This window comes from Patagioenas fasciata, chromosome 8, assembly GCF_037038585.1.
Source record: "Patagioenas fasciata isolate bPatFas1 chromosome 8, bPatFas1.hap1, whole genome shotgun sequence".
Lineage (NCBI taxonomy): Eukaryota > Metazoa > Chordata > Aves > Columbiformes > Columbidae > Patagioenas > Patagioenas fasciata.
The window spans coordinates 29080869-29102220 of NC_092527.1; the positions used below are offsets into that span (position 1 = coordinate 29080869).

Below are 21352 nucleotides of genomic sequence, written 5' to 3' on the forward strand. Positions count from 1 at the left end.
CAAAACATAAATGGAGAGATTTTTCCCCATCAAAGTCTTATCAAACGGGTTACTTACCACATGGGATGTGTGTGTGCAAATGAGAACACAAATTAATACAGTGTTCAATCTGTCTCTAGCGGAGGTGCTCCAAGTGCTTCCTCTTGAACGAAGTGTTTTTACAGTTAAAAATCTCTAAAGAAATTATGTTAGGAGGATTCAAATACTTCTACAAGGAACTCTGAAATCAGCTAGAGAGTCAGTATCTTCACCATACAACCTTTAATCACAGAGAACTAGCCTGTGATGTGACCTGCACTCATTTAGCCTGTGGTCTCACAGGGCACAGTGCCTGATCTAAGCGCTCAGCTCCACAGAAGAAGTTGGTCCCAGCTCCACCTGCCCCTCATGAGCTCCCACCTCATTCATGCTGTCCTGCCCAGGGACTGACCACTTAGCCCTGGGAGCTGCACCAACACCGATGTAGCACAAAACATAGCCCCCAGTGTCAGCTCCCCTTCCCAAAATGGAACATAGAAATGGATGGTTTGTACTACATGAGGGAGCAAAGACTTTTGATAAAGTGCTACAGCTGGAAAAGAGAGGCAGCAGAACTGTGCGGTTGTTGAGTGAAGCCAAGAGAAGCCAGGAAGAAAGGAAACTCTGAAGTTGGCAACAAGCCTGCAATAATCCCTGCTGAATGTGGAACTGAAACCCTACGACATCATCTACTCACAAAGCATGCCTGGGACTGGATTAAGACATCAAGGTTTTTGCTAAATAAAACAAACCAAAGAAACAAAAAAACCCCACCAGCTTCCCCCAAAAAACAAACAAACAAGAATAAATAAATAATAATAATAAAAATGCACAACTCCCACACTAACTGGAGTCCTCTCACCTTAATCACATTAATTAAATTGTTTTCTGGTAGACTGGAGAAGGCTGGACCGGCAGAGGTTAGGTCTCCGTTCGGTTGTTGTTCACTCACTGTTTCTTGCATCTGACTTCTAATAAAAGAAACACTAATCTGAGCAATAAATCACAATTTCAAAGCCCACAAAGGCTTATTTGCATAAAACTGAAGAAAAAAAACCTTTGAGTGTTTCAAAATGCCTTCAAATACAAACAATCCTCAGTTACAGTGCACAAACATCTGTCTTAACTTACAACCAAGTACCTACAATTCTACCCAGCTATTTACACAACAATGTTTGTAAACCTCCATTAGGAAGGTACAGAACAACAGACGATGCTCTTGTTTGACAAATCCTTACCTGGCAGGCATTGTTTAATGTTCTGGTTTACTCACTCTTAATAAGACCTGAGCTGAGAATTTAAAGAAGAGTATGGCTTGATGGAAGGGAGGGGAAATAAAGGAGAAACTTCTGATTCTACATTTTAAGCACAAGACTTGCTTTCACAGGATCTAAGCAATAAATATCAAAAGGAAGACACTTACAAAATATCACACTCGTTAAAGCTGGGCTGAAGATGCTGCAATGGAAAGAGAGATCTAAACGCAACACCCATATTGACAAAAACAGCTGACACATCAGCTAGTGAAGGAATCCATGGCTTAGACTGTTCATCGCTGATGGAAGCTACAAGTAAAAGACATGGAATGGATTAGTTTTAAATTTAGTTCTTAGCATTAGCTCCTTCTAAAGGAAATAAATAGGCTCAGTGGTTTGCACTAATTCTACCAGCTACCAGAAGATTTGGTGCATTGAATGATATTTTCAGAAGCACGAGGGAAAAAAAAAATAAACTAGCCTAACAGAGTATTTTATGCTATAGAAACACCTTGCCTATGTAATAGAAGAATTACTTTAAAGTTCCACCCATTTTCCCTCACAGCTCTCTTTCATCCCAACCAGCAGAATATACAAGCAGGCAATATTTACTTTTCAGAGAATATATAAATCACTGTTCTGTGTAGATACAAGTGAGAGGGTGTTAGAACAGTGGGACTGGAAGTGTGGCTAAATGAGATTTGAAAATAGGTAAGGTTTCTAGAACAGAAGTGCTAAACAGATGGAATTCACCTGTTTGATAGAAATGAACAATGCTCACTACAAGAAGGGCTGGTTTTGCATCTGAAAGTCTGAAAACTATAGAGGATTCTCTATAGGACAGTAAACTAGCAAGGTAACATGAAACCAGATGCAGTGTTTTCCACTAGAATTCTGAATTGGGTCAATTTCACATTTTAGAGCTAAGTTTGTAAGAAGAAAACAAATATAATGGAAGGTAACTCTCAGGACACTGCAGGTTCAGAACTCAACGTTCAATTCAGTAAAAATCAACAACAAAAAAAGATGCATCCTTAGTTGAGCACTGGAACAGAATGTCTCAGAATGGTTTAAAGACCCCACATTTGTCAATTTTAAAGTGGTTAGGCAACTTTCCAGGAGCAATTGTTTGATCCTCCTTCAAGCTCAGACCTGCTGGGATCTCTCCCAGCCTTAATTCTTTGAATGCTCATTGATCAGCTTGAAATGTTCATTCAGAACCAAGCTTAAGGCCAGTAAAGCACAAAATAAAGGCAGCTACATCCCCTCTCATATCAGTTCAGTCAAACAAGATTCAAAAAACGGGGGACAATTTGGACAGACCCGAGCAAGTACTTCAAGAGAACCACATTACTTTAATGATGTTGATAGGGCAGGCTTAAATGAATTAGTGACTTTTGATGGATCTGAATAAAACGAAGACACGGAGAGCATACAAAGGAACTTGTACTAGAGAAGCATTTGAGAGAACAGATGAAGGCAGGCAAAACATGTAAGTCACAAGTGGGCTGAACCAGATCCTTGAAAGTGGTTTTGCGGAGGTGTACGATCTTTTCACTTTTACCATTTATCTGCAAAGTAAACTATGCAGTGTTACATACTGGGCATGACTATGTGAAAAACCTCTTAATAGTCCTTAAGCTATGAAATGAATGTCTGCATTTTCCAAAGCAAAAGATGAAAATGAGAGTAAACTTTGAGCAGACTGGGCTCCTCTTCAGGTCAATTCTACTTGTGAAATAACACAAATGAGTATAAAAGGCTCTGTACCAGATGCACTGCTTTGCAAATACATGCCAGGACATGCTATGGTACAGCTTGCACACACTCAGAGAAGACCAGCTCCTAACAGTTGTGCATTATGTCAGTAACAGAAGAACCTAAAATCATGCCAGAATCTCAGAATGGAGCCAGTGCCTTTTACTTCCTCCCTTTCTATATTTCACCGAAGGGAAATGCCTTCATTCAAGTGGTCACTTTTCCATCCTTCAAATACTCACCATTTTTTAGTGTTATCTCCATCAATCTGTCTAAAATCTGGGTGGAAACACAATAATCAGGATGTACAGACATCATCTGTGGAGAGAAAAGAAGTTACATGTCAAACACTACGTTGCATGATGGCATCACTTTCCTTTTAATTGAAAAAAATAATTAAAAAAAAAAAAGACATAAACCAAATCCAATTCTTATGTAAAATAAAATAAGAAACTGAAGGGGGGGGAATCCCAAAGCCTCTAAAAAAAACGATATACCAAGAATAGAATACTGTGAACATGAATTATTTCAAGTAGTGCATAGATTATATTAATACTTTAAAATTAATTATTTGCAGTATCAGAATGCTGTAATCCCACATTGAATCTGTTGGTTCTTAAGAAGGTACTGAGGGTTAAGAGAATGGAAACTATTATGTATCCCTTTGGAACACATTTGCATCTGTGATCTAATTGAACTCCTTGATCAGGAGTGGGGGTCACACACAGTTATCTACAACCTCTCCCACTCATGGGTAAATTGAGTATAGGCAATGCTAAACTGAAACAATCAATTATTTGTTTTTCAAATAACTCTTAACTACAAAAATAGGATTATGAAGTACAGTTCAGGTTTCCTGGAGCACTTCATCAGCCCAGCAAAAAACCCTCAGTTTCCTGCTCTCTAAGTGAGGCGAATTGGCTCACGCTTCTTCCTTATCAGAGGAACACCAGGGCTGACAGAAAGGCTAAAAGGCAATTTCTTACTGGCTGGAGGGAAGGACATGGAGGAGCAAAATGTCTCCCTTCTGGCAAAAGCAGAAAGCCATTTAACAGATGAAGGTTGCAATTTCACAGATAGTCCAGTTTTCTTTTTTTGTTTCAGGCACAGTTATAGCATGGTAAATGATAACAGAATGGAAACTAACGAAGGGCATTTTTGTGAGTAACAGAACAATGTCAATTTCTGAGGATTTAGACAGGGACACAGACATCCAGAAAGCAGAGAGCCATCACACTTCCTTTGAGAATGGCTCCACACTTTCTCCTGAGGCATAATGCCTGACTTTTTCCAATGAAAATTATCTGATAATGCAGGTATCTCTGATAATTTAGAAGGTGATATATGCAAAAATGGTACTCTTCCGTACTGCAGCAAGTTTGGGGTTTTAATTTGTTTAAGGGTGGAAGGGAATAAGATTAACATAATAGTGTGATTTGACCCACACTATTACGTTCTGAAATCTCTTCTTACATAGCATGTACTGTGCCCTTTTCAAATGCAGTAACATGTATGAAGATGGACAGGGATGTGCAGCTCTGCAGTCACTCAGTGTGAAGAAAAAGCTATGCCTACTGTTTTACCCTTAGTGACAATCAAAGTATTTCAGACTGGAGAACAAATCAGAACCCAGAAAGAAAGATTTTTAGATTTAGAAGTTGTTAACCTAATGCAACAGGTTCACAAACTTGTTCTGATTATTCCTGATACAACTGGCTTCCATGAATAATATTATACCTGAACAAAGTATAACTGCATGAATAATACAATCTCACCTGGAAAAGCCACTTTAGAATTGGTATGGGACATAAGATACAACTGTAAGCAGAATTTAGAAAGCCATTAATAGCTAAAGAAAGCTGCTGTGCTGCACCAGAACTGCAAGACAAAGATGGGGGTGGGGAAAGAGGAGAAAAACTAGTTAGTGGTTGAATCAGCACTTTCACAAAAGCACAAGAACTTCCCCGCTGCTCAGACCATCATCAATAGCAAAGATCAGAACATCCAAAACAGATTTCTTTCTTATGCTTTTACCTATATGAAATACTACAGTAATTAAACCTTATTTGTTATCTAGAACTACATTTTTCTCCATAATGTCATACCGTATAACTTGGAAACATTTGTATGCTTAGAGAATAGCTTCAAACAAGCATTGATTTACACTACTGTACTATGAATCATTATGCGTGTCTATGCAGACAGGCTGCTATGCTCAATGAGACCAGCGAATAAGATTGCTTACTGTTCAATGACCCTATCAACACTTCTAGAAGTAAAAAAAAAGACTTCGTTGGAAATGTTTAAAATAATCTTTTAAATAAAGAGTCTGGAGGCAAACTAAAGCAGTTAAAATTAAAGAGTCTAATCTCACTGTGCAAACTTGTGAGGTACAAAAGGTAGCTGTTGGAAGAACAGAAAAGATGTCTTTTTTATTATGGAATTATTTTAGCTTCGGTCTTCTTTAGAAAGTCAGAGATGTCAGAAGCAGCTGAATTAATGATATCCAGTTTCCCACATACCATTCTTGAGTCTCCTCTCTGCTCAGTATCAACTAAACCAGGCAGCTCTGTTGAGAGATCTGTCCCCTAAGTTCTCCATGTACCCTCTACCTGTCTGACTGAGCAAGTGGCTAGGAAGATATCCACGTGCCAACTGGACAACCAGTATGTGCTGGCTGTGTCAACTGCACTGAATGCATAAGCAATTAAATCATAACTGCTTTCTGCAAGGGATGATTTGTTTAATGCTCACTCCTCCAGTCACTGATATACAAGATACTTTTGAAGCTTATATCCTTGTCATCTTCAAAACATTAATAAAAAAGCCTGAAGCCAAAGGATTATATCACAAACATCACTTTCTTAAGAGACAGGGAGAAGCCACCCTCCTCTTCTTCACACCCACAACAGCACATAGACATGGACACAAAAATCCTTTCAGATAAAATGAATTCTCTCAGTTTCGCTAATGCAAGTTTGGAATAAAATGCCAACTGAAATAAACAGAATTTTTCAGGATTTGCACTTGTGGTATTAGGCAAGAATTTGTCCAGCTATTTGTAGCCTGACAGACTCATAAATATAGAATACAAATTCCTACGAGTTACAGAACAGTTGAGTATATACACACAGACACACTGCAAACTCAGTGACTGAATCTAACAGATGCCAGGAATCATGACTTTCTGCAATCCCCATTAAATGAAGCCCTAAGTCCCAGGTCCATCTAGGACAAAAACACGTAAAAGCCTTTCAGCAGACACAATGCAACATTAGCAGGTCACAAATCAGTTCACCACAAAGGTCCTTCTGTCTTAGGACAGTTTTTTTTTTCATGATAACATTTCTCTTCTGCATTTATCTTCCACAAACTGGCCAGGTTATCAACAATAGCCCAACACAGTTGAAATATGGAAAAGGACAGAAAACCTTTTTTTTCCTTATGTCTCATCTAAGACTGTTTGTATATTTTTTTCCCCAAAAAATTCCAGAAGAGGAAAGAAGGATGCTTCAAACAACAATTAACTGTTCCGTAAAGCTAACCTAGAAAGGAAAATTCCAGGAAAAGAGAGTCAGTCTTGCCTACTTAGTAAGACTGAACTCATTTGCACGCATATTTTATCTGGTAAACCGCTAACACTGAAGTACAAATAAACACAAGAGAGTGAACAGGATATTCTCACCCAAGAAGGAGCTTTTCTATAGGATTTTGAGGGATGAAATGAAAATTCCTCAAGTCAAGGTTATGTTGATTGAAGACTTTCCCAGAGGTTGATACATCAAATATATCTTCTCCAGGGTGGTAGTCAGGTATGGCACGAGTTACTACTGAAAATCTCTTTATAAATGCCCTGTAAAATTCAAAATTACTTTTATGAATTTAAACACAGAGTCTATTTGCTGGTTGAGACAGTTATTTTCAGATGATGAACACATCAGCCTCATGTGAAAGATTAAAATACAGTAATGTCCAGAAAAACCCACCCAACCCCAAAAGACAATAAAAATGTTTCACAATAAACAAAAACTGATGGAGAGAAATTAGAAAAAAGGCTAGAAAAGTGAAGAACTAGATTTAATTGGTTTTGGAGTTAGAAGGACCTGTGTTCTTCTGAGAGGTCTTCATCTCCACTGGCATTCTCCTCATCATCTCCAGCTGCAGAATCAGTTTCCCTTTCTTCTATGTCTTCCTGCAACAGCTTTTCTAGTTCATCTACCCTGAAATAACAGCAGCAGCAGAATCTATGATCACCACTTAGTACTTACAACAGAAGACAACAGAATATAAACTCCAAATGTGAACCCAGGAGGCAGTAGCCAATTACACATGGCAAAAGTATGCAAGACATCGCATCCATGCAAAATCCAAGCATCTTGCTATTCCAAGATACAAAGTAGATGTTTCTCAAGGCCTAAAGAATTCCCAACAGTACAACTGATCACTAGTATGTCAGAGACAAATACACTCAATCAACTTCTGACAGAATTTGTTGTAATTGAACAAAACTTTCAATCTTCTGGATGCATTTTTAACTTTTTTAAAAAATGTCAAACTAGTATTTTACAGTATTTTATTTGTTAAATAGTTACAGGAGCATTCACTAGTCCATAGTCAGTCAGCCCATAGTTACTAGGATCAGATCCTTTAATAAAAACAGTTAATCACACACATATAGTCATCATCACCACTTGCTATTAGTACATATCCCACATTACACTTTCTACCTCAAAGACCTCTTGTAAGAACACTCATTAGTTTTGTTCACTGAACTGTGTAACTACTCAGATACAACTCTGGAAACCAAAACTGAGCTACAAACGCCTTTGAAGAAACTAGAACAGTCCGTCTACATAAATACTTCTATTTCATGCCTGACCAGCAGCTGCTAGCTGGCTCAGTGACCTACAGTGAAGGCATCAGTAAATTTAGCCCAGCTCTTGCGAGGTAGACAGATGTATCATAAATCACTCATTATTGCCTGGAAGGAGCCTGTCATTCAGCCTTTACAGTTAAGCCACACTCGTAGGTCCTGTCAGGTGTATGTTGGTGGCATCCGCAGGCAAAGCTCAGCTTGCTGCTACCCAAACTCCATCAGCTGCAGGGAGACGAGGTAAACCTAAGCTTCTACAACTCCATCTCGAATTTTTCAAAGTAGCTCTAAGAAACAAACCTTTTTGATTCTTCTTTCTCCTTCAAAAGATGTTCTAAGCTGTTCACATATGACACCTGGTTAACAACAGGAGTCTTAGAAAGCTGTAAATGAAACAATAAGAAATTTTAAAAAAAAATATCACTAGCTATCAATTAATTCAGTTAGACAACAAACATAACCGTAATAGAAACCTCTTCCAATTTCAATGATATTTTACCTGAATATAAAACCTCAAAGGAGACCCTGAAAAACAGGACAATTAACAGTTCAGGTCCCTTGACAATTTTATATAACAGTCACATCTCCCTCAGTGATTAATTTAGAAATAACTGTGCTTCACAATGGATCTGAACAGCAAAGCAAGTCACTGCTTCTCTCCCTGGGGCTGACCTCCAGCTAACCTTCACACGGAGCATTGGCATCAGAAGCCTTTTACCTCACAGCTTTATTATTATCATCCACTGAGACACTGGGCATCCCCATTTTTGTGTGAGACGAGAAACCCCCAAAATGATTCAGTATCTCTGTGTTAACTTAATAGAGTCATAGAATAGAATTTCTGGAGTCCCTAAAGGGCAAAGCACCATCGTTTGCTAAATCACTTCTAAAACCATCAGACAAAACAAAGCTTCCAACAAAGATCCTAATACAAATCCAAATTAAGAAGGTAATAAATAGAATTAAAAAACCAAAAGCACACTCAAAGAAAGTCTAAACTGCTAGCCAAACCAGCTTGTTTTTCAGTAGTCAGTGTTTATTCAGCTAGTAGCAGACAACATAGATTTGAAATCTTTTATGGCCATGACTCATTTATCTGGACAGGCAGTGCCTTTCTGACATCACCTTAAATTACAAGCCTCTTACTAGTGACAAAGCTTCTTCCTATGAGCTCCTTTATTTTAGGAGTACACAATTCAATAAGAGCGCACCCTCTCATTAGGGACTGACTATTACCCAAAGGTGACAGTTAGTTTAAGAATGTAATGTCCACCCAATTAAAAAGTGAGTTAATTCAGTATTATTTTTTATTATTCAGACATATATTTCAAGTAACAAGCAGCATGTCTTTGTGTGGGAAATCTTGTGGGAAAGCTGAACGCCTCTTACCTTATTTTATATCTGGTTAATATGCCTAAAATTACTTTTGAACTGAGGAATCAAGACTTCACTCCAATGTGCACATTTGTCCCTTCTCACAAGACTAAAGAAGTTTGCTAATGTATGGAAAAAAAGTCATAGAAATTTTGAGACAGTTCTTAACTGTTTTGTCTTACTTGGCCATTAATTATGCAGAAACAGGATAGGCCAAACATTGTGGTCACATACATGTTCCACAAACATTTGATCAAGGCTGCACCTGTTTACCAGTATTAACTGCTAATTACATAGAAGTATGTAACCACGTACATCTGATCTGCAATGTGTTTGCATAATGCATTGTAAGGACAGATAAAATAATTATGGCTGTTCCACATCTGCCTGTGGAGACAGAAACCTCAGTCAACAAATAAACTATTTCAGAGACTCAAAAACTTGAGGAGAGGAGGATGAGAGTATTTATACAGGTATTCTGCTGGTTTCTGCTGTAGAAAATAGTAGTGGGTTGACCCCAGTCAGCAGCTTAGCACAACACAGCTTGTTCATCTCCCCACCCAGTAGTTCAGCAGAGTGAGTAAAAAGAGCAAAAGCAAGAAAACTCAAGATAAAGACAGTTTAATAAGTGAAGGAAGTGGGGGGTGAGAGGGAACAGACAAAGTGATGCAATGGCAATCACTTAGCACCTCCCATAAGCAGGATGCCCAGCTAGACTTCTGAGAAATGGCTACACGGCAAACTGATTCCCCCTGCTTGGTTTTGATTGCTGAGCATGACACTACGTGACAAGGAATATATATATATATATATATGTATGTACATCTCTTCGGTCATCTGGGGTCAGCTGCCCATGCTGTGTCCCCTCTCAGCTGCTGCTCCACTCCAGCCTACTCGCTCTGGGAACAGAGTGGGGAGAACAGAAAGCTGATGTTGTGCAAGTAGCACTCCCCAATTGCCAGGAGACTAGTCTCTTGTCAACAACATTTTTGTTCAAAATACGTAGCACCGTACAGCCGTTATGAAGACTAACTCTGTCCCAGCCAGATCCAGTACAAAATCTTTCTATGTAAATGCAGCCATTTCCAACCTATATCAACTTTGTCAGGCATGCCGCCCTAAGTCCTACTGCAGGACTTTCCTAATTAAACCATTATTTTCAAATAAAACTTATTTAACAAGCTGTTATTGAACAAATAGGATAGCTTTTAAAAACACAGATCTATTCATCATCATAATATCCTGTAAACTAGGATTCAAACACTTCTTCATCCATCCCTTGTGAGCAGAGGAAGTAACTTAGTTTTTTCTAAAATACTTCCAATTTCCATGGAATGAATACATCACACTTAAAGATCAAGAACTTGCACAGACATTTCTGACAATCACAGACTGTGACAAGGACATATGACAAGTCTAGCACACAGATTTCTCAATGTCTAGATCAATTTCCTCTAGTTAACTTCAACTCATAAAAATCTTACCTGATCAGGAAAATGAAAACATTAGATCCCACACATCTTCTAAATGTAACCTCCTGCCTTTTTCTTTAGAGGGGAAAAAGCAAAAACAGAACTCCTAAAAAACACCGAAAAGCATACAGCTAATGCAATCCGGCTGCACAAATAATTTCTCAGCCATTCCAAGGGCAAGCACAGTAATGAGCGCACCTTTCCTCCAACTACATTGCACTGTACAGCATAGGACCCTTAAGCTGAGTAAGCAGTTTTGCAGGCAAATAACTTGAGTTTTCATGCATTATGAACAAAAAAAAATATAAGAAAATACAACATAACAAAGCTGATGCAATGCCTGTTCTGTTTTTTAGCCACTTACATGAAGCTTCAGTAATGGAGTAACAGTGTCCTGAGAAAAACTGTCAGGAAAAGACTCTTCCAGGGCTCCTGCCTGTGGCTTGGGACTTGAGGAGAGAATATCTTGCAGTGGCATGAATACTTCTTGGTCGTCATCGTCATCATCATCTAGAGCACATTCCAAACTCTCATCTTCACTGTCAAAACTGGTTTTTGATGCTCCATTCAATTTGGACTTGTCTGTACAGGTGTTTTCAACTTTTAACTCTCCTGAGAGTTGTGAAGATATATGGCCCCTGTCCAAACATCCTTCTTCAAAAGACAACGAACACGGAACACTTTTACCAGCTTCTTCTGAGAGTGCAAGTTTCCCAGAACCTTCCACTGAACAAGAATCAGAAGCATTCTCTGAAGTCCTGTCTTTTGTTTTTGAAAGCCTGTTGCTGGATTGAATACTGTAAGCTTTATCGTGTGCACATCTTTCTGGTGTTTTCCCATCTTGCTCCTTCTTAGCATCCAACACCTGAGAAAAGCCACCATTCTGGAGATGAGATTCCACACCTTTTGTTTGTGTTAAGTGATGGAGAGAAGGCAACACAGTAGTTTTTTCCTGAGAAAAAGTAAGGGACTTTTCCAAGAAAAAGCATGAGTTAGCCACCTGCAATTGATTCTCTTTGGTATCCACAACAGAAATGTGGTTATTTTTATCAGGACTGTGTGCAGAATAAGAAGATAACAAACCTACAGAGGAACAATTATTTTTCTCATTTTCGTTGCTTGAGTTGAGGTATTCCTCCGGAAGAGTGGAATCATGTCCGGGTAGGGCAGCACCTTCCATTAGCTGCAGAACATCACCACAAGTAGACTTTAAAAAGACATTTTTTACAAATTCAGACCTCTTGTTTTTGCAATTTGCAGATAACCTACTAAAAGCAGGATCACTCAGACTTGATACTTCAGATTGATTTGAACTGTCTGCATCCAAACTCATGGCAGTGTGTTCTCTTTTCCCAGGAAAGTCTATTTGTTTGGATCGCCCAGAAGACACCTCAGATGAAAGGCAGCAAGAAGAAACAGACTGGCTCCTCCACGTACCAGTAGTCATCCCGGATGACATTCTCAGTGCATTTGGAGAAGACACCTCGTGTTTTGAAGCCTGCTTTGGCTTTGGTTGAGATGGGTCATCTGTGAAGTGTTTAAGAAAAAGCTAAATCACTGTCACTATAACAGCTTACCCTTTAAAAAACTAACTTCTGTTTTTAAGTCAACTACGACTGAAATTTTTATGAGAAACTACAGTACTTCCCTTCTTTCTGAACACAGTGGATGGCAGTTAAGACTTAGCCAATGCTGTACTGCTTTGTTAGTATTGTAATTCAGAAATTAAATTAAATCCTTTTATTTTAAAACACCTCAATCACCACTGTGGAACAGTCTTTCTGTACACTAGAATCAATTGGCCTTTGGAAGCAGACAATAAGCCAGTGGAGGTATGGGACTGGAAGAAAGTTTCTATAATTAAATATATGGTAATCAATAATGAATATCATTAAAAGTATTTTGGACATACTGCAATAATTTTAATGGTGCTCAATAAAAAGCATTCAGAATACAAAGAAAGCTGTTTTCAGGCTATGGTTTTACGGCATCAGAGCCCACCATCATTTTCTGCTTCCTGCCTGAATCTGCCATCAGAACCTGGACACTTCACAGCAACGTACTTCATGGAGCTGATGTGGCTGAGAACTTCCCAACTCAATTTTCAGCCAGATCAGTCAAGCACTGGTCAAGCCCCGGTGCTAGAAGAGGTGAAAACTGAAGCACAGCAGCAGCGGAATCTGATCAGTTTACACAGCCATGGACCCACAACATGGGAATACTCTCCTGGGTTTGAGTTTCCTCTCCCCGCTCCTATTTATTTTTTTTTAAACTCATCCTACTGACCTCGCTCAAACTTCTATTCATGTGAGTTTTTTATTTTAGTTCTACTTACTGTAGAACAAAATCATGTGGTTAAAAGGTACAAAAAGCAACAAGAATACCAGCTAAACTTCAGTGTTTTTCTGGACTAAGCTGAAAGGCAAAATTCATGAATGACCACTTCAAGAAAAGTCAAGTCATTAGAAAAAGACACTAAGTGATGAACCTGATCATTTAAATAATATCATATTATCAGCACTGCTTCTACCTGAGGCAGTCTCCCTTGAACCGGAATGTGACAGTTTTCCTAAAGGATATCCATTTCCCTAAAAATAAAGACAGAAGGGATAAAGTTAATTGCATACTTTCTAAAACCAGGATGTTGATGTCTTGAGCCAAGTGTTGAATCAAGCATAGACTTATTTCCACACACCCTCAGAAATATGGTAATATATTTCATTTCAAAACATAAAACACAGCTGTAAAGATCTCAACAAAAGGACTCTCCATAACCTGAATTTTAGATCTTCTCCTCAGTTTGGCCTCCAGTACTAAATCTCTCCACTTTTAGCGCCATTAGCTACTTGTGTCCTTGGGCTACTTGGCAACATAGCCCAGCTGGTTTTCCTCAAACAAGTCATGAGGAACTTAAATAAATAACAGAAAGCATAGACAAGCAAATACAGAGGGAGGGGTGCTAAGGAGAAAAGGAAACATAAGCTAAACAATCTTTTTTGTTCCTTTTAAAGCACATTATGGAGGCACATATAATGATCCTCCTTGCAAGTAACCACCAACCTTTTAAAGGATTTTCTTGGTTGATTAAAAAAATTAATATAATTTAACCGGTAATAAAATACTATATTATAGGACCACTCCCACATCTGTCTAAATACTATGGTTTAAGTTCATAAATTTGAGTTGCTATTAACTGCAACTTCTATTTAGCAGAAACTTGCCAGTACGCTGTTAAAAAAACACAAAGTTATAAGACACTTAAGAAAATAAAAACATTTTATCTACAAAATAAAATTTAAAGTTATAATTTTCATTGCATTTTCATGCTTGCATCTAACTCAGAATATTTTCTCTGCTTTTAAACCAGAATTTATCATTTGTAGTAAAATAGTTAAGAATCAGCTTACCCAAGCATGACCTAAGGTTTACAAAGGACCAGCAAAAGAATAAACTTTTGTTACATCTGAAAAAGGCAGCACTAAGCCTCTCATCCTACACTGAAAAAACAAAACCAAAAAACCCACACAAACACATGCACAATGGGTCACTGATTTCCACCTTCAACAACCCTTTTACACACACCTGATGTGATACACTTGTTCCTGAGAACGCCCTTACAGAATGTGGCTGTGATTGTTGAATTCCATGTTTCTTCCGCTTCCTTTCTCTGTGGAGAGCTTCCAATGGCAACCTCAGTTCAGAGACAGCTGGAGCGCAGGGCCGTTTCATGGGAAGCCCTGGTTTCTGGCACAGAGACATGTTCACAGCGCCATTAGTTCTAGCCCAGGCTTTTAGAGTATCACCTTCTGATGACAAAACCCAATTGTCAGAGTCTGAACTACTGTCTTCTAGATCCATGTAGTCAGTTTTCTGTTCCCAACTATTTCCACAAGACAATGGTGCTCTTGTTACACCCAGACACTTCTCATTTCTTCCCTGCTCCAACTTCGCAGTTTTATCCTTTTTGGCCAAGATACAGCTGTGAGATCCTGAATTAATAAAGATTTTTTCAATCACAACTTCAGGGGCAGGGTACGATGAACATGGTGCCTTGTATGCTCTGCCATTCTCTGAAATGTTTACACTGTCCTTTTTCCCCTTATATCCTCTCTGAAAACCATCTATCACAGGACTTGTGTTTGGTGTTTGGTCTGGCATCTTTTTTCTTCTGTCCTTCTTTGGAGAAGATATTCTCTTTTCAAAATGTTCAGTGCATAAAGCCGACAGTCCAATTCCTGCATCTTTTACATTTCCTCTGTCTGGTGAGCACAACACAGTTCTGTCTTTATGGCCAATGTCAGAGAGAAAAGACAAATTGTTTACAATCCCAATGTTCGAAAAAAAAACCAAACAAGTCTTATTGGACTGTATTACTTGATATATTATCTCTCACATGCAATCCAAATTAATTTAGTTAATCATTTCATTTTCCTAGTGCCATGAGATTTATTTCATATCAAAGAATTGCACAAGCTGTTGCACAGCTTCAGTTCTTATAAATAATCTAGCCTAAGCATGAGACAATAACTTGAAATAATAATTACATCACTATTTAAATAAATTAATTTTAATAAGAAATCAATGTTTTCAGTTACAGTATTAGAAAATGTTTAAATGTACACATTTTGACATATTTAGTAAGCATTGTATAGCTGCTCAAATTTGGAATGAGATTGGACTGTAACTCTGCACATTTCTATAATTAAAACACATATAAATAACTTCCATTTTAAAAAAACATATATTTACCTTGGTTTAAAACTGGTTTGAAGAATTCTGTAATGGTCTTGTTTCTGAAGAGAAAACATAACTTTGTCATTTTAAAAGAATAATACCTAAATGGCCATACAGTGAATATTGATAAAATTAAAATGCTGTAATTTATTTCTACATTTTTTTAAAATGCAAGCAGCCCTTATTTCTGATAGTTCTTTCTCACAGATTAAAGAAAGTACCATCATCCTCATCACTTTTTAGCCTTCCCTCTGCTTGGCTAATGAAGCCAACCTGCCAGTTTCTTCACTCAAACTGTTTCCTTTATCATCCTAGTAAGTCTTAACCACCCTTCCAGCTTAAACTAAGCTTTTTTCAACTGGGACTGACCTTGCCTGTAGCCAGTGTTCTGCATGAGACCTCACCAGTACCTTATGTGATGATGTTAACAACCTCCCCACCTCCACTGCCAGCACTTTGAGCTGCTAAGTCCTACCATAATTTTTTTTTAAGGGTTATAGTGCTGACCTAATCAATACCATCAACAACCAAACCCTCTCCAATGCATTATTAGTTGCAATCAAGTCCAGCCAAACAGTTGTATCTGCAAGTTGTAAAGTTCAACTAACCCCATAACTTTCTTGTTGTCCAAACCCCTTTGTGCACCACTGTGTGTGGGTGTGTGTTTGTTTTGTTTGAGTTTGTTTGTTTGTTTGTTTTACTTCTCTCTCCCCCCCCAATTTGGTGCCAGGCTGGAATGCAAACTCCTATTGTCAGATTTCTCAGCAGGACCCTGTACCAGCACTGCTCGTTAACAAGATACACGTGTCAGCACCATCTCTCCCAGCACACATTATGGGCACCTTTGGCTTCCAACAGAAACTGCAGTCTACAACCATCTTATTTTTACACATACACATCAACATTACTAAGAGCTTTAAATCAGAGGTATTTTCTCTGGAAAGAATAAGTGGTGTTCTTGCATCCCAAGCCATTTCTTCACGAGAGAATGATAAGAGGGTGGTATCAGCTCTGTGGGCAAACTGCCTGGAAGGTGCTGCCTTATGGATGGAAAGGTTCTTGTACCCTAGAAGCTTTAGTACCAAACATCACACTAACTGGCAAAAATCAAAACCCATCGGGCTCATGGTTAAGAAGCTATGTGACGTGTCAAATGAGTCATAAATGCCATAGCTGAGCGACCCACCAGATTTCGGTTTTCTTAGAGGGTTTTTACCTTGACTTAGAGTAAGTGATTTAGAAAAAACATTAGTCAATATCTCAGCCACCATAGAAAGCATAAGGAATCGAACTATAGATTCTCTTTTAACCATACAAGAAGTTACCAGCTTACCACAAGTAGTTATGCAAAACAGGATGTCTCTAGATCTACTTTTAGCCTTACAAGGAGTACGCAGAGTCATTAACAATAGCTGTTGTGCATACGTAGACCAGAGCGGAAGAGTTTCTACTGTCATACACCAAATACGGCAGCAAACACAAATTTTGCACAGAGATGCACACAAATTTTGCACCTAGATGACACCACCTAGGGATTTGAGGAAATTTAGAAGACAATAACTTCATGGCTACCAAATGTAAATTGGCTAAAAGGTCTATCTGCAATCATGACACACATTATTGTAGTTTGCATTCTAGCTTGCCTTACAATTCACCGTTTTAGGTGGTGCAGTAATATCTGTTTCCAACTCCAATACAGAAATTATAGAAACTAATAATTATGAGACATGTTTTATAAGAACAAGTCTCAAGAAAATGGGGGATTTGATAAGAGAAACAAAAATATTTCAGAAAGCCCTAGGCATAATGTAGCAAGACAGCCTAATATAGCAAGACTAGGCATAATGTAACAGAAACCTAACAGAGAAACAGGAGCTCTATAGAGACTGGACATGAAGCAAAGCGTGATGTCCTTGCCTTGCAAACTGGGAAAGTGGAATGTTCCACTAAACCAAGAAGAGCTACATCACTTTTACAGAATAGCAGCACAAAAATGACAATATGCATGCTCAAGAAATTAGGTCAAGAAGCTGACACCGGGGAGGGCACCAGGCTTTGATGACACCGGGGACCACTAGAGACCCCTGATGAAGACTCTCAAATACCAAAGATGGACTACTGGCAAAGGGCGGAGTTATGGAAATAATTTCTGTTTAATGCAATTAACTAAGCAGTAGAAACAAATGATGCAATAAGCATATGTAATAAATAACCAAGAAGTGCGAATCACGCGCATGTTTGATTAGAGGAGCAATCCTCCAAGCACCCAGTGTGCTGTAATAAAAGTGTCTGCTTTTTAACACTTTAAAAACAGTGTTAAACAGTTTTTTTGGCGACTTTTCAGTATCAAGAATGTCACTTCTAAAAATGGGCAGATTGTCTGAATCATGTACATTTGATCACTAAAATACATCAAGAACTAGGAACTTGCTGTCTTCAACTTCTCCCATGTAGCAAGGAAGTTTACTCACAACTTCAAGGCTATACTTAAGGCTGTTTTGAAAGTTTGTCTTCAAGTTCCAACTAGATATTGGTGTGAGAAAGCAAGCATAATACAGATTTGTTTAAACCTTCTTCCACTTTAGTAATCTTTCTGTGTCTTCCAAAACAAAGCTGTATCATCACTGTCTGTGTAACAGTGTTTACAAAGGCAAAACTTATTTATTCCAGATTCTAAGCTAACATATTCAAGCATACACGTCTGTGCTTTCACAGACTCAATAACTGTTTCTGAAGTTCAGGCCAGAAGAATCCACCACTCACTTGTTCAAACTAAACTTGAATTTAATTTGGAATTTTTCCGTAAGCTTATTACTTTCACTTTCAAATTTTCTAACATGGTTTCTGCATTTTTAGCACCTACAGGAACACAAAAAGCTGTTTATAATGCATTGATACTTCTTTAATCAGGCTACTGGCAAGCGGTGACATTTGAGAACATTGTAATTCAATAAAAACCCACCTGTACTCAGAATATGTGAGTGCATAAAACCATCATTTTGGCAGAAAAACTATTTGTCATGCACTACTTACCTCTGACCTGTTTCACATTAATTTGATGTAGACCAAAATACAGCCATACTTCCCAACAAGATCCCCAAATTTCAGTTCAAGAGAAGAAGCAAAAGGCTAAATTGCAGGTTTATTCGCTGTTGTTGCTATTGCTGATGGATTTGTCTTTCTGCCCTACACAACCTCCCACTCTGACACCGTGACCTCCCCTTCTCACAGTAGGGCTCTCTCCACCTTGCATTCCTCAGTGTCTACCTGTGATCGCTCTCAAAACTATTTGGTGCCCACAGCTTCCTGCACTGCACATATTTCCAAAACCCTTCTGTTTTCCTAACTGACTGTACTTCTTCCTTCCGGGTTAAAGCTCCATCTGCAATACTGTGGCAGCCCAAATCTCATCTTCACTTACCTCTCAGGTTTCTCTCTACACTTACACCTTGAAGGCAAATCAAACCCAAAGCCTTCTACTACCTTATTCCTTCTTTCCGCAGCCACTGAGTTAAAATAATTGCTTATCTCCTTCCCACATCCACTATTTCATCGTGGTATCTTTGTGTTGTCTTTTATTCTAAGTGCAACGGCATTGTAACATAATTATGAAAAGCCTTGTATAACATAACTGAGAGACTAGAGGCACTACCACTGAAAAGAAAAAGGCTTTTTTTTTTTTTAATGGGATAAAAGTTCAAGTGGAGTAGAAAGTGATTTGTCTTAGACTATTTGTTTTAAAGTGCTTATGCACTGACATTTTTTACTTTGCATTCTACTGCTTTTTGGAAGTGCAAGGGATAGGAACTGTCCCACTAAAATAGAATAATAATTTCTCAAGTGTTGTATTGTATCTCAGACACAGAAGTGTACTAGAAGCTTCAAAGCATGTGATACAGTATGAGGAGGAACATGAGCAAGTACTGGGCTTTCTAACCTGCTTTTCATATATATGGAAGTACAAAAAGAACACGTGGCTTTTTAGGTGAACAGCACCATAACTATTCAAAGACTATTCACGGGACAATTTCCACTATTGTTTTAAGAAGAGGTCAAATAATCAGCCATAAAAGAATGAAGAACCAATGAAAGAATGGTAATTACTGGTTTTCACTCTTTTACCTGACACAAAAGTCGTTGTTTAATGTAACTTTGTCAACAACTGCACAGCTCTGGTTAACACTTTTAATCAAAATACATATATTCAATGAAACATTTATCCCTGCTAAAAATGATTCCATCTTTTTTTGGCAAAATCTCATCATGAGACACCAGGGAGACCACTAAAAAACGCAGATAAGAAAAGGCAAAATCCATGAATATATGACCTCATTTGACAAAGCTACGCAGTCAGGAGATGCACTTAACAGACCTTTCAGGTCTTTCAAAATTAAGGGCACAACCTGCACGAATAAGGCAGGAAATTCTTTCACTTATTTAAAAATATAAACCCTGGAATAGTCTTTAAAAGTAATTAGTGCTTACAGTCATATCATTGCTTATCTCTGATTGGATAAAAACCGTACTTTCAAAAAATCTGTGCTGTGAGCACTAACAATAGACCAGAGAAGGCAAAGCCACACAAAACAAGAATAAACTGCCAAATGTAACTACATCTTTGATGCAATGGAGCATCTTGAAAAGCACTGCAGAAATAACAAAACAAAAAAGTCACACATAAAACCTCAGAATGTTCTTTTAGATGACCGCAGCAAGACGGAAACACAAAATAGTTTCACTTTCTTGGGCAAGAAGCAACACGGAATCGAAACTGAACTTTCACCTTCCCTCTTTCCTTCAAATGTCAAAGCTATCAAAAGAGAGGATGAACAGCAAGAACAAATCAAGGTGCTGCTGTCCCTGACCACCGCTGCCTTCCTTGGAGACCGTGTCCTCCAGCACCGGTCACAGCTGGGATAGGCTTGAGAGCTCAATCTATGACAACTGGATTTCTCTCTTCAGAGCCGAACTCCCGAAGCCTCCTGAGCTCTGCAGGTGGCTGTGTCCACTAACTCACGAGATGGGAGCACATTTGGGTGGACTTATCTATTTCGAATAATGCGTTTTAGATGCTGGTCAGTACTTCGGCAAACATTTCCAGTTTCCGTGTGCCCTGTCAGGTATCTTTCACCTCACACCAACTGTCAGCACCACACAGACACGGCCCAGCGCCTCACGGCGGGACCTCCAGCGACGGGAGTAGGATCAGAAGGACAGCGGTCGCTCCTCACGGCTGGCACGCCGCCGTGCTCCCTGACAGCCTCACACCCCCACCTGCCAAGCCCAGCCGGGGCCGCAAGGCCGGAGAGGGGAGCGACGCCGCCAGGCTCCCATCGCCGAACACCCGCGGAGCGGCCCCGAACCCGCGACCACCCCTCCACCTGCGCGCGGGCCCGGCGCGCTGCACGCCGGGAGCCGCACGCCGGGGGCGCCCCCTGCCGGAGGCGCGGTGCACGCCGGGAATCGAGAGGTGCCCCGCGGGGCGAGCTCGGTGCATCGCGGAGGCTGCAGCCACCTCCCACACGCCCGCTCGCCCCTCAGCCGCCCTCCGTCCGTACCTGAAGCCTTGGCCCGTCTCTTTGGTCGCGGCCGCCGGCGTAAAATGGCGCTGGAACCCCGTGACGGGCGGACCTAGGCACGGCACACCCACGCTGAGCGGCCGGGTCATGGTGCGGGTTGCCCACCTGACCCCACAAGGCGGAGGGGGTAGAGAGGACCAGGGAGACCCGCCGCTCCCGGCACCATAGCAAAGACCGGCGGCCCAAACGACCCTCGCCTCCGGGGGCTGCGGGCGGGCGGCGACTGGATAGTGGGGTTTTTTTTGAAGCTCGGTCGCTGATTGGCTGATCGGCCGAAGTAGTGGCGCC

The 21352-nt window shown here is 39.6% G+C and overlaps 1 protein-coding gene across 1 annotated transcript in view; it reads right to left on the reverse strand.

The window, feature by feature from the left end:
* SLF2 (SMC5-SMC6 complex localization factor 2) overlaps positions 1 to 21335 on the reverse strand; it is a 31664-nt gene extending 10329 nt beyond the window's left edge. Inside the window, exons 1-12 of the mRNA XM_065843258.2 lie at positions 21044 to 21335; positions 15501 to 15544; positions 14334 to 15034; positions 13282 to 13339; positions 11116 to 12278; positions 8206 to 8288; positions 7136 to 7252; positions 6718 to 6885; positions 4808 to 4910; positions 3275 to 3350; positions 1442 to 1583; positions 881 to 989 (exon numbers count right to left, since the gene is read on the reverse strand). Of these exons, the coding sequence (XP_065699330.1) occupies positions 881 to 989; positions 1442 to 1583; positions 3275 to 3350; positions 4808 to 4910; positions 6718 to 6885; positions 7136 to 7252; positions 8206 to 8288; positions 11116 to 12278; positions 13282 to 13339; positions 14334 to 15034; positions 15501 to 15544; positions 21044 to 21153 (2874 nt within the window). The 5' untranslated portion in view covers positions 21154 to 21335. The remainder of the gene's footprint in view (positions 1 to 880; positions 990 to 1441; positions 1584 to 3274; positions 3351 to 4807; positions 4911 to 6717; positions 6886 to 7135; positions 7253 to 8205; positions 8289 to 11115; positions 12279 to 13281; positions 13340 to 14333; positions 15035 to 15500; positions 15545 to 21043) is intronic.
* Positions 21336 to 21352: the final 17 nt, after the last annotated feature.